Source organism: Mauremys mutica, chromosome 1 (genome assembly GCF_020497125.1).
Source record: "Mauremys mutica isolate MM-2020 ecotype Southern chromosome 1, ASM2049712v1, whole genome shotgun sequence".
NCBI lineage: Eukaryota > Metazoa > Chordata > Testudines > Geoemydidae > Mauremys > Mauremys mutica.
Window position 1 is genome coordinate 343,013,667 of NC_059072.1, and position 13,490 is coordinate 343,027,156.

At 42.8% G+C, this 13,490-nt stretch overlaps 1 protein-coding gene across 1 annotated transcript; it reads left to right on the forward strand.

The window, feature by feature from the left end:
- The first annotated feature begins 1,188 nt into the window (after window positions 1-1,188).
- On the forward strand, window positions 1,189-5,538 carry CREBZF (CREB/ATF bZIP transcription factor). Its single transcript, XM_045020511.1, has 3 exons — window positions 1,189-2,290; window positions 2,893-2,970; window positions 4,449-5,538. Exons 1-2 carry the CDS (start codon window positions 1,407-1,409, stop codon window positions 2,939-2,941), a joined length of 933 nt encoding a protein of 310 aa, XP_044876446.1. The 5' UTR covers window positions 1,189-1,406; the 3' UTR covers window positions 2,942-2,970; window positions 4,449-5,538.
- Window positions 5,539-13,490: the final 7,952 nt, after the last annotated feature.

A 13,490-nucleotide genomic window follows, 5' to 3' on the forward strand; every position in this document is an offset into this window, starting at 1 on the left:
AAAAATGTGGATAACTGGAAATCAGGTTTAAAACTGGACTTTATACATCATCCTCAAGTAAACTGAGCCCCATGCTGTCCTATGTAATGTTATAAGGATAATAAATACATCATTTTACTATAGCAATAGGGGTATTGGCAGGGGTTCTTGGCAAAACTGTTCTCTTCCCCTAGTGTGTGCACATCATAGAATCATAGAAGAATACAGTTGCCCTTGCTCAAAGCAAGACCAATCCCAACTAAATCATCCCAGCCAGGCCTTTGTCAAGCCAGGCCTTAAAATCCTCTAAGGAAGGAGATTCCACCACCTCCCTAGGTAACCCATTCCAGTGCTTCACCACCCTCCTAGTGAAATAGTTTTTCCTAATATCCAACCTAGACCTCCCCCACTGCAACTTGAGACCATTACTCCTTGTTCTGTCATCTGCCACCACTGAGAACAGCCGAGCTCCATCCTCTTTGGAACCCCCTTTTAGGTAGTTGAAGGCTGCTATCAAATCCCCCCATATTCTTCTCTTCTGCAGACTAAATAAGCCCGGTTCCCTCAGCCTCTCCTCATAAGTCATGTGCCCCAGCCCCCTGACCATTTTTGTTGCCCTAACGCTGTGCTCCAGCGATGGCTGCAGTTCAGGGGTCCCGCCTGTGCTAAAAGGCCCTTGGTACCGCTCTCGGGATCAGGGGCGGCTCTAGGAATTTGGCCGCCCCAAGCAGGGCGGCACGCCGCAGGGGGCGCGCTGCCGGTCGCTGGTCCCGCGGCTCCGGCGGACCTCCCGCAGGCATGACTGCGGAAGGTCCACCGGAGCCGCCTGCCGGCAAAATGCTGCCCCAAGCGCGCGCTTGGCGCGCTGGGGTCTGGAGCCGGCCCTGCTCGGGATTAAAGCTTCTTCATAAGTATACGGTAGGGTGACCAGATGTCCCGATTTTTATAGGGATAGTGCCGATTTTGGGGTCTTTTTCTTAGATAGGCTTCTATTACTCCCCCCACCCCCGTCCCGATTTGTCACATTTGCTGTCTGGTCACCCTAGTACACGGAGATCACTTTTCGGCAAGGCAGCCTGTTTGTTCGGCTTTGTGATACCGCCACGGGTAACCCTAACGCTACCCCGCCCCTCCCCCCCAATCCTCCCCCCCATTGCCCCGCCCCTTCGCTCCCGAAAATGGCGCGCGCGCAGCGGGGGAGGGGTCTCTTCTCTTTCCGGTTCCGCGCAGCCCCGGCTGGAGCAGCCGCCATTTCCAGCCCCCCGCGCTGCGGCCTGCTCGCCGGGGCTGGCGGCGGCAGGGTCCCGCCTGGCCTTGGAGCCTCGCTCGCTTCTTAGTCCCGCGGCGTCGCCCCTCCCCCCGCGGGGAGCCGCTTCCTCTCCCCGGACCAGCCTGCGGGGCAGCCCGGGCCTCGCCCCCTCCCTGCCATGCGCCACAGCCTGACCCAGCTGCTGGCGGCCTCGTCGGGCGGAGAGAGCCCCTCGGCCGCCGCCTGGCAGCTCCCCAGCGCGGGGCCGGCCGCTGCGGCCGGAGGGGGCGGTGGCGGGGAGGAGGAGCCGGGGGGCCCCCGCCCCAAGCCGCAGCGCTGGGACCCGGCCGTCCTGGAGCAGCCGCCGCAGGCCATGGGGGAGGCGGCCGCTGGGGCCGGGGAGCCGGCGGAGCAGGAGGACCCATTCGCGGGGCTGGAGCTGGGCGACCTGCTGGAGGCGGCCCAGCCGCACTGGGACCTGGACGTGGAGCCGAGCGGCTGCTTCTGCGGGCAGCAGGACGAGCCGAAGCCGCCCATGAGCGCGCCGGGCCGGAGGAGCTGCGGGGCCAGCCCGGGCGGGGTGGCGGCCGGGAGCCGGCTGAAGGCGGCGGCCGCGGCCCGCCTGAACCGGCTGAAGAAGAAGCAATACGTGCTGGGGCTGGAGAGCCGCCTGCAGGGCCTGGCCGCTGAGAACCGGCAGCTGCGGGACCGCAACCGGGGGCTGAACCGGCGCCTGCGGGATCTGGAGCGGGAGACCAGCTACCTGCGGGCCGTGCTGGCCAACCAGAGCGCCCTGGGGCAGCTGCTGAGCCGCCTGGCCGGGGCGGGGGGGCTCAGGCTCCGTACCAGCCTCTTCAGGGACACGGACCCGCCCCATCAGCACCCGCCACAGGCCGGCGAGAGCCGCGACCACGACTACGCCCTGCCGAGCCAGGATGCTGGGGAGTCGGAGGGGGAGGAGCGGCCGGCCTCCGGCGGGATCTGCCTCCACGTGGACAGGGATCAGCTGTCGGTGGAGTTCTGCTCCTTGTGTGCCAGGCGGGCATGTGCCTCCTTCAAAATGTAGGGTCAAGTACCTGCTTCGGTCTTTATTCTCACCTGTCTGTGCCCACATCCGGGGGCCTCGGGCCGTGGCGGAGCAAGCAGGCCATGGCTTGAAAAACGGGGGGGTAGGCAAAACTGGCATGGGAACGGCGCCCGTGTGTGACAGAGGGTAAAGAGCTCGCGTGAACGGCACACTTGGGAGCCTGTTTGTATTGGGTAAAGATCGCGCAAAACTGGCGCACAAATAGCGCGCTTGGAATCTGCTTACAGCAGCGTACTAAATACACTATTGTGCAAACTGACACATGCAGGTGTATTCGGAGCCGTTTGCAGCAGTGAGTGAAAGATCATGCAAACCCGAAGCATGAAGGTGTGCTCAGTCCCCACAGTTGGCAGTAAAGATAATACTGTCTACCCTGTTTTGAATCAGATAATGTGTAGTCTGCTTATCCTGAGGAGCTGAAAATACTTGTTTTTTTTAAAGAAAAATGCTACTTTATTAGGACATCATCACTGGACAGACTTAAGAACAAAATAGTATTGATCAGCAAACAGTTAAAGCATGCATATAAAACTGTAACAAGTCTCAATTATACATTACTATTAAACCTCTCTGACAGTTTCTTTTTTAGGTACTTGCCCTGCCAGGCTCCGTTGTGTAGGGGTTAAAGAACAGTCGTTTTCCACCTCGCAACCTGGTAAGGATCCATATATTCCCATAATGCGATATCAAACAGCTTGCATTGATGCTTAGTCCAGGTTTTTCTGATCATTGGTTCAGGACCAGTGCTTAGAAATGTTTTCTCATCCTGAAAGCATTTGTACTGATTTGCCAAAGTGTTTCCAGCTTTGGGGGATGGACAGGTAGTGGATATTAAAATCAAATTCTGATCATTATTATTCTCCTTGCCTATATTCTGCAGTGGAATTTTGACTTGATTTTATTAGCCAGTATCTCTCAAATTAATGGAAAAATAACTTACACTGTTTGCTTCTCTTCTAATAGTATCGGTTTTTAAGATATTTGCTACTGAAATATGCATCTGACTAGGGACAGGGACAAATAATATGTTAATCAGTATGATGTGACTTTTTTTTTTAATTTAAGGTTTTTTGTCTTTAGACCACCCAGAACTAGAAGCAAATGGGTCTTCTTTTGAAAGGTCAGGATTTGTGCCTTCCGGTGGTATACAATTCCTGATTCTAGTCCTGGGTGGTTCTCAATATCACTTTAAAAAAGAAAATCAGTTCTCATTAGTCTACCTTACTTGGTGATGTAAAATTTTGTATGTTAAACAGAACCCAAGTATTGGTTTCAATTATTAACATTGTACAATGGCACCCTAATGCAGGCAAGTCACCTACTTTTTTCACAGAACTGTGATGTGAATTGCAATTTAAAGATTGCAGTGCATTGAAATAACTCTAATTCTAGTTCACAATAAATAGTCTGTATACCCAAGCTCACTGAGATTCCTTGTATTCAAAAGTGGCTTTTTACTTAGAAAATTGCATGCACACATGTGTAACTTTACTATGGGATCTTAAATTGACATCTCTGAGTATTCAGAAATATCTCTTAACTTTCTATTGTCAGTTAGGAAATACAATCTGCAGATGAACAAAGGTTATGTCTTGACATTGATGGCTTGAAAAAATAATGCTCATGCAGACCTCCATGTTTAGTTAAGAGAGGAGGAATAAAATAATTTTGGGGTCACAGACAAATGTGTGAGAGTTGCTTTTGGACCAGCACTAATACTACCCATCTTGCAAGACGAATAGGTTACAATACACCTTTTTATTTTTTGGTTGTATTAAAATGTTTAGATTTACATGTATGTAAATTGGGGAAGAAAGGGTTGTGAAAAATTAAATGTAAAGTGAGGTTTCACAAAGAATGGGTCAACTTAAGTCTAGAGTTAACAATTGAGACATCTGTTTCTAAAATGATTGAGTTAATATACTTAAACCTTAAAACTAAGGTATAATGGATTTATATGTTGCATTAAGAGTAAATTGAAGGGTCTCCTTAGCCCAGTGATGTGCTTAAGTAGCTCCCATTAATGGTAATAGGAGTTAAAGGAAGAGAAGAGGCAACTAATTTCTTTGTGAAACATCACTGTTTGATAAAGTATGTGTGTATTTAGCATCCTTGTTTTTCTTTATGCTAAAGTGGATACAGCTGTGTTGGGGCAGAAGAGACGGGACCAGCTGCTGGCCACATTTCCTGCTTTATTTTAAAAGGTAGTATAAGACATGGGGAAAAAGAGGTAACAGGGCTTCTGCTGTCTTTCATTTTTGAAAAGCTTGAATGTTTGAAAAAACTAATCTCACCAATCCAAAGTTAGTGTGATACTAATTTGAAAAGTGACAATGTACAAAGGTAAACTTCTGCTTTCTTTGTATTCAGAGTTGCATGTTCACAGAACTACAGAGCCAGCACAGCTAAGAACTAGTTAGCTGTGGATTCTGTTCCATCATATGCAGTATCAGCTGGATTGTCTATTTAGAGTTCCAGTTTTTTACACTTCTACAACCCCATTGTAGGCAGTGGGGTAGTCCAAGTGTTAAGAGCCTAATGTAACCTTTAGAGCTCTTATTCTTGGTGATACGTGAGCTGGGAAGAACTGGACTTGATTGAGCCTAGACTGAGTTTGTACAGCTCATAGTTGGAGAAACGCATCTTTACTTGTAATCATCTTATTCAACAAAAGTATTAAAACAATAAGCATGGAAGACTCCATGGCATTTTTAGTCAGCATTAAGATAACTTTTTAAGTTACCTTAACTTAAATGTGACATTATTTTGCTCTATAATAGGATTCTCCCTTTTTGCACAATTATAAACACTTCATTGTTAGATCAGAGCAATCTGGGACTTAATTGTGGCTTCTAATATGCACATGTGCATCACTGCGTTCTGTAAAATCTACTGCATATGAGCAACAGCTAATTTTACAACATGCAAAATGATGTGTGCCTGTACAATTAAGAACAGGATCCACGCCCAAGAATGTGACTGCAGGGATTTTTAGTGCCTTCTGAATCATATGTAAGCCAAACAGAGGGGAAAATTCTTTGAATGCTAATCAATTTGTGCTATCTGTATGGAATATTGTTAAATATAGCTTTTTGAAGCAGAAGCCTTGAACTGATATCTTAACAATACTTGAAAAACTTGTAAATGTTTCTTTGTAATTAGCTCTGTGCCGTACAAATAAGAATACAGTACTATAATAAAACCAGATGTGTCGATCTTTCAATTATGGGCTCAAATAATTTTTTCATCTTGTTGTTAACTCAACATTTTATTTTTAATAGATGGATCTTTAGGTGGTTGGGAATTGAAAAAGGGAGTGCTAATAGTGTTGTCTGTATTTTTATCAGTTGGGAAGCTTTCTAAGCAAGAATATAAAACTGGTGTTTAAGAGTTAAACTATACTTTGATTTCTCTTACAGCTTTATAAAATTACTTTCTCTTTTAAATGAACAACTTTTGTGGGTGGGGATGGAATAAAACTGTTGCTGTTTCTCAAGAGTCTAAGATGCAGTGACACTTTCTCCTTGGAGTTTGCAGTGACCACTCTGATTTACTAAATACGTAATTTAATAAATAACACTTAACTGTGTGGAGCATTTCTTCAAGAAACCATACAACTTAAGTAGAAATCTTAGGCCTGGTCTACACTAGAAAATTGGGTCGGTACAACTGCATTGATCAGGGATGTGAAAAATCCACATGCCTGAATAGTATAGTTAAAATGACTAAGTACATTCCCACATAAACTGTGCTAGGTCAATGAAAAAATTGGATAATCTACACCAATGAGAGAACCCTTCCTGTTGGTGTAGGTAGTATCTGCATTGAAGCACTACAATGGCACAGGTGCATTGGCACAACTGTACTGCTGTAGCGTTTTAAGTATAGATACACGCTTAGCTATTTCCATGTTCCGGTGACATCTTTCTCATTTTTTCATTTCATTTTTTGCTTCCTAATATTGATGATGATCTACTCTTTCTATACTATCATATCCATAATTTTAAGTTCTGTTCTTGTTTTCATATGCTAAATTGCAGACTAAGGGCCAACAAAGTGCTTGTTATATTTAGTAATAGGTGCGCACATAAGGCCATACTTGAAAATTGCAAATAATTGTCAAACTGTGGCTGAGCTGCAGACAAGGCATGGAAAATTGTGGGAAAGTAATATTGGACCCTATTTGCGGTAACAAAGTCCATTATTACTTTTCCATGATTTTCGGTTGTTAGCCATCTGGGGCTGAGAGCAGGAGCCCTGGGGCTGAGAGCAGGGGCTCTTGCAGTGCTCACTGTCAGAATTGCAGTGGAAGCGTTCTATTGTGGAATCTGCAGTATTGCCAGTTAAATAGGGCCTTACACATACAGCTTTTTCTATTTTGACTGCATTCTGCAATATGTTTAAAAAATATAATGAATGACAATAATTAAATGTTTAACAAATTGGCTAAACTTGATGCAGTGTAACTGTTTTAGGCCTGGTTTACACCTAAAATTTAGGTTGACATAGCTGCATTGCTCAGGTGTGTGCAAAATCCACACCCTGAGGGGTGTAGCTATGCTGACCTAACCACCAGTGAACATGCTGCTAGGTTGATGATGGAAGCATTCCAGAACAATGCTTCTGTCATCAATCTAGCTACCATTGTTTGGGGAAGTGGTGTTCCTTCAAAGTAACAGAAAATCCGTTCTGTCACTGAAGGCTACATCTACAGTACGGAGTTATGCCAGCAAAGCTATACCATTGTAGCTATGCCGCTGTGGTACCTGTAGTGTAGACATGGCCTTACACTTCCCATGTGGTTTACATTTCTGGATATATGCAGGGGTTTCAGAGTATACAGTTGATAAATTTTAACAGATTTTCAGAGTTTGACTGCAAGGCTGTATCATAATGCTCAGTTGTTGAGAGTCTTAAAAAGATGTTTGTTCTTTGGACAGTGCACTTCAAGAAAGTGGCTTATTGGTGTGTAGAGTTATTGGTTGCCACTCCATCTCTAATGTAAGTGTAGGCATTGCATTTACTGTAAGTAGTCTGGCTCAGTCTACAGCAGTTCTAATGAAGAATAAGATTTTGTCATGGAAGTCACAGATTTCATGGCTTTCAGAGACCTCTGACATTTTCTGCTTCATCTTCAGTCCTGGGCTTTGAGGTGGCAGGTCCTATGGGCTCCCAGCTTCCATGGGTCCTGCAGGGGCCATGGAGCTGTGTGAGCGCCCCCCCCCCCCATGGTCCCCTGGCAGTTAGCCCCTACCTTATTTTTAATAAAAGTCAAAGACAGGTCACAGGCTTCTGTGAAGTACTGTTTTTCCTGTGACCTGTCCAAAATAACCATGACAAAATCTTAACCTTATTTATAACAAAAGAAATGGGGGAAATACCTCAGGAAGAAGATTAATTTAATGAATAAAAAGTTGTTAAAATTATTTAAACAATAATGACATAAGGGAACGTATTTCTTGGCTTAATGACCAGCTGGAAGAGTTAATAGCTGGCTTTGTTTTGTGCTGTGCACTACCAAGGAATAACTGATTTAAAGGTTATAATTGGTGTTATAAACTGAACATGCACGTAAACAAAAGGAATCACCATTTTGTGTCTTAACTGCATGGAGATAGTGCTACATTTTTCAGTACTGAACTTTTTCTAGTAGTTAAAGACTATTACATTAATCAGTAAGAAATAGGACTTCATTTTCAGTAATCTTAAATGCCTGTGCATTTTAATAGCATTGCAAATTAACCTTTCTCTTTTTTTCTCCAAACAGCTTAGCAGCATCTGGGGGAAAAAACAATTCAATTTTTCTGCAACCTGTAACTGCCTGGAGAGATGGTATCAAAGTAATTATGGGGAGCCATGTCACAAATTTTGGCATCTACTGATGTATCTGAGTTACTAATTTTTTTTTTTGTCACTTGCCAAAAGTGGAGAGTCCTAGTGTTTCCTTTGAAATTTTGAGGGACTTTTTAAAAAAACAGCAAAGGTTTTTCATATAAAACTTTCATAAAATTACCCAACTTTAAAAACCTTGATTGATGTGTTTTGGGGATTGTGTATTTGGATATGGTGTCTTCTGTGTGAAGGAAGGTATTGTAAATACTTTGTATGCAGCCTATTGTACTTGCCTCTATTATTTATTTAGACTTACAAAAGCCTCAGTAGATGTACATCATAAGCCCTTGGTGTCCAAATGGATATTTTGTATTTTACACACAGAAAAAAGTAGGTCACCAGTGGTGGGCGAGGTACTCTTCTCTCCCACCCTGTTGGGATAACAGAGTGCCAGGGATGGGGCTTTCTTAGGAGTTGTGCCTCTTCTGGGCTTGGATGAAATCAAGAAGAGGAGGAAGTATCTATTGCCAAGGGGATTGGGAGCAAGGGGAGAAGAGAGCTGCTCCTGGTTGTGACGGGTGAAGTAATGTTTTATAGCACTGTTCATAAAACGGAGAGCTCTGCTCATGATGGTATTCTGTTAAGATGCAGGCCTTTCCTTTCCCTAGTAACAACCCTCCCTCCCATAATCTGAATCACCATCATTCCGACAGAAGGTTAGACCTTGACTACCTTCAGAATCCATCTACATTGCTTAATTGGACAGTAGATTTCTCCTTTAAAATGTTGTGAAATCTACTGCACCGATAATGTGTTTTTGTGTGTCACCTGTTTTTGCCATGATGGTAAGAATCTCTACAGATAAGGATGCAACTAAAAATAATTATGACCATACCTGTAACTGCTGACTTGGGATTTTGAATACCTTTTTCCTGCTTAGTTTTCCATTTACAGGATGTAATATAGATACTACTTTTCATAGTATTCCTACAGTTTATGTGAGGGTAGCTGCTACTAGAAGTTGTGTAACTCAACCACTTTGAGAAAAAATAATTTTGGGGGGTGAAATGCCAAAAGGTACTGGGGCATACTGAGAAGTAAGTCTTGTATGTATAAAAATAAGAGCGGCAAGTAGCCCTGCATTAAAACTATTTTTCCCCTATTGATGAGTCTTTAAATAGCCATGCTAACATTTTTGACTGACAGAAAAATTGCATCAGTAACCTAAATACCATTTTATCTTGGTGCAACTGCAAAAGTGGATGAATTAAAAACCTTTCAGTATCAGGCTTTAAACAGTGACTAGCCAGTAGCCACAATGTGTCTGTCCCTATTTTTTTTTCCATCTTTTGATATGGACTGACTTAAGTTTTTACATTTGAATAAATTATTCAGTGCAAACGAGTGCCATCAGGTGACTAGTCTAAAAAAAAAGTTACAGGGCTGCAATTGTTATTCTTTAAACTAATTTAGTTTCCAAAGCGGAATGAATGTAATGCTAATTAGTCTGATTTCAATGCTGGTTTGAGCTAGGCATTGATTATGTAAGCTTTTCTCTCTCAGCTCTATGATGCGCCTTTGATATTGCCCTGTAAAATACCTTTGTTCCAGTCATGGGACCCTAGAGTGCAAGTGATCACTGCTGAGCAGCACAAGGGCTCAGTGTTTGTTTAGATGCAATACAGTATTGTAAGAAAAATGCAAGGGAATGGTGGAGGTCTCAGTGCTGTGTGCGGAGGGAGGATAGTGCGGTTCCATTAGCTAAATTATAAATATAGGGCTGAATTCTGCTTATTTTCCCCTGTATAAATTAGGCTCACCTCACAGGCTTTTAATTACCTAGGTAACTAGAATAATTACTGTTCTATGCATGATTGTTTCTCTCACAGCAATCACGTTGCTCTTCTTATACTGTCAAGTGCATACACATAATTTTTGGAAAGTTGGACAAATACAATAAAACAGCCTCTGTGCATTCCATTTACACTAGTCCAAGAGCCTAGATTCACTGACAAATCTGATTGTCTTCTAGGCTTAGAGAACAAAAGCACGGATCACTTTCTCTTTAGAGCAGGCTACCCTTGAACAAGCTGACACGTATTGTCACTCTAGAATTTGAGGTGCCTGCTGGCTGGCAGTTTACTACATTTTTTGTGAAGGGTGTTCCATGTCCTTCAGACGTATTTGGTAGGTGGGATTGCACTGTATGTTTGTAAAGAAACATTTGAGGCCCTGCTAGATCTATGCCTTTACTGTAGTTACCCCCTCATTAAATGTGTATACCTTTCAAATGGGCATCTCACACAAGCACTCTAGAATGTGCCGTAGTTGAGTGTGATTACCTTGACATCAGCCCAGACCACTTATTTTGTGAGACCCAAAGATGTCTTTGGGTAACCAGGGCTGCACATTACTCTAGAAGCATAGACCACTTACAGCCTCTTGACTGACTGTCCTGTTTAGAGGAAAGCTAAGGAATTTTATATGCAGCATTGGATGATAGGAGGCTCTACAATTTTTTCCACTTTGACCTTTCTGATATTTGGAAGCTTTTAAATTAACCTCACCCCACTTTACCATCTTCTTTTCTCTCTTCTCCATCAGACTAGTAAAAGTGGAAATGAAGATATTTGGTTTGCCATTTAGGGTTCAAGTAACCATGCAGAATACTGTATATGTTGGGAGGATCTCTCTCAATTTTGGGAAGTAAAATCCGGAAGAAATTTATTCAGATAGTTAATTGGGTGGGGTGACTTACAAGTCAATCAAGAAATTTCACAACTCATCAAATTTACATTTAAATATAATTTTGCCTTTTTTTCTTTTTTTATTGAAAAAGACACACAAAGGATATTTAAGAATTTTTGGTCCTGAAATCTTTTCTATATCTAACAGCAGGTTACCTTAAGGTAAGGGGGGTAATGGGCGTGAATACTCTTGCTCTTTATTTGTAAGTAGGCTTGGCATAATTCATTGTTTCCTTTTTATAATTTTGATGGATATCAATGTTTATTTTTAAGCACTCTTTATTTGTATCTGTTTAAACTTTCACAGTTGTAGGAAATTATGGGGGGCATCAAACAATTTAATGATTTTCAAAATGTTAAAACTTTATCATGGCTAAAATTCAGATTGTCAACATCCCATGTCAAAATATATAAATGGAATATTTTTAAATCAGACACTTCAATTCTCAAGCACCATTTCTCTTTCTTTGCCTATCTGTAAATTTCAGTTACCTTAAAAGGAAATATTATTTTGTAGGTTTGTGTATCTATAGTGAAATGGACACTTACCAGCATTTACTGATTAAAAATCCAATCCTTGCAAAGCCTGTTTAAAAGATATGTATGCAATATAATTACTTGACCTCTCAATCCTGACAGAAAACTAACAATTGATGTTTTTATTCTGATCATATTTCAGTGTGGGCATCTTTTTTAAATCAGGTTTTGAAAATTTGTGTTCCAAGTTTTCTCCTGGTTAATTGAAATCTGTCATGCATATAACCAAGGCAAAGTGAGCTGCTGGAGTCACAAAGTGAAATTCACTGACTTCAACCATCAAAGCACTGCCAGAGAGCCTTCAAATCTAGAAGTATACAGTTTCACTTCTATATCAGCTAGAACAGAGTGGGAGACAGAGTATTTTGTGCTGAATTTTAGTGTATCTGCAGTAAATCAGAATTCAACAATCAGGACCATTGACCATTTTGAAACAAACACTAATCTTGAAATTGTAATGCTTTTAAAATATAAAAGCTCCCTATATGATGTTGGTCTAATTCCTTCCATTTACTTCTACAGCGAAGATGAAAGCATATCTTATTCAGAAAGATTTTTCTGCCTTCTAACAGTAGAAAACATTTCAGGTTTTTATAGTAGAGATTAGATCAATTTCATATTTCCTCTAACTATGGAACACCACATATAATCCTCAGTAAATTGTCGGCAGGAATTTATATATGCTCTTGTGGGAGAAGCAAGGTTGGAGAGGTAATATCTTTTATTGGACCAACTTCTGTTGGTGAAAGACAAGCTTCTGAGCTACACGGAGCTCTTCAGATATAGCTGAGGAAAAGCTCTGTATACCTCAAAATATTATCTCAACCACCTTGTTTCTCTAGTGTCCTGGCAGCAATACTGCAATCAATAATGGTTAATAATATGCTCTTCTGTTTGCAATAGTTTTGTGTACCTGACTCATCTTTAATTTTATAACAGTTTGATCGTCTATATTTACTGGTCTGATTTTTATTGTGGGTGGAAGTACATTGAAATGTTTTTAATAATGAGGTGTTTAGCTCATATTCTCTTCCAAAATATGGGAGTAGAGTAATCTTATACTGCCCCGCTTAAATAAATTGTGTTAACCATGCACATAGGAGTAAACCTTACCTTTTAAAAAATGAAGATGTGAATCTGGGTTGCAATGCTCTCACCACAGTAAGAAATTCTGCTTCTAAGGGCATGGCTACACTTGCAGATATAGAGTGCTGTGAGTTAAATCCGCCTTTGGAGAGCGCAGTAGGGAAAGCGCTGCAGTCTGTCCACACTGACAGCTGCACTGGGGTGGCCACGTTTGCGGCACTTGCAGCAGCATTGGGAGCGGTGCATTATGCTGGGATAGCTGCCCATGCGACTGCAATGCGCTTTTCAAATGCGGGGGGGAGTAGGGTAGAGTATGACAGGGAGTGTGTGTGTAGGGGGAGAGTTGGTTTTTGGGTACTGAGAGCATGTCAGCATGCTGTCTTGTAAGTTCAGACAGCAGCAGATCCCCTCTCCCCCATGCCTGCCTCTCTCTCACAGCATTCCGCACTAATCTGTCTTGGAGCACATAAGCAGCCAGCTGTCAGAAACAGAGCTTTCAAATGGCATATCCACATTCCTACAGTGAGTTCAAAACAATGAGAAGTGACCACTTCACTTAAGGGGATTATGGGACGTTTCCAGAGGCTGATCAGAGCACAGTAATGCAACAGCTCGTCCACAGTGGTGCGGTGGTGCTCCAGCGGGGGCACAGCAAACGTTATTCCACTTGCCGAGGTGGAGTACCAGCAGCGCTGTAGCTGCGGAGTCAGCATGCTCTATGGGCCTTGCCAGTGTAGACAGGTAGTGAGCTAGTGTGCCCAGGGCTCCTTTATTGTGCTGTAAGTCGCAAGTGTAGCCAAGCCTTAAGTCTCTAACCTTGAATTTCAGAGGAATAAGCTACAGTCCTCTTGGGATATAAGTGGGAGTTACTTATAGACTAGAGCAGTGGTTTGGAATTGCAGCTAGCCATTAGTTTCTTCCTCTGACTGCTTCCCGTTGGCTAAAATGTAGAAAAGCAGAAAGTTGGGGTAAT

What these genes read in the sequence shown, in the direction of transcription:
- CREBZF (XM_045020511.1), top strand. Translation starts at nt 1,407, where the DNA reads ATGCGCCACAGCCTGACCCAGCTGCTGGCGGCCTCGTCGGGCGGAGAG. An exon ending in GCATGTGCCTCCTTCAAAAT is followed by an intron (nt 2,291 to 2,892) that starts GTAGGGTCAAGT and finishes CCTCTCTGACAG; the next exon opens with TTTCTTTTTTAGGTACTTGC.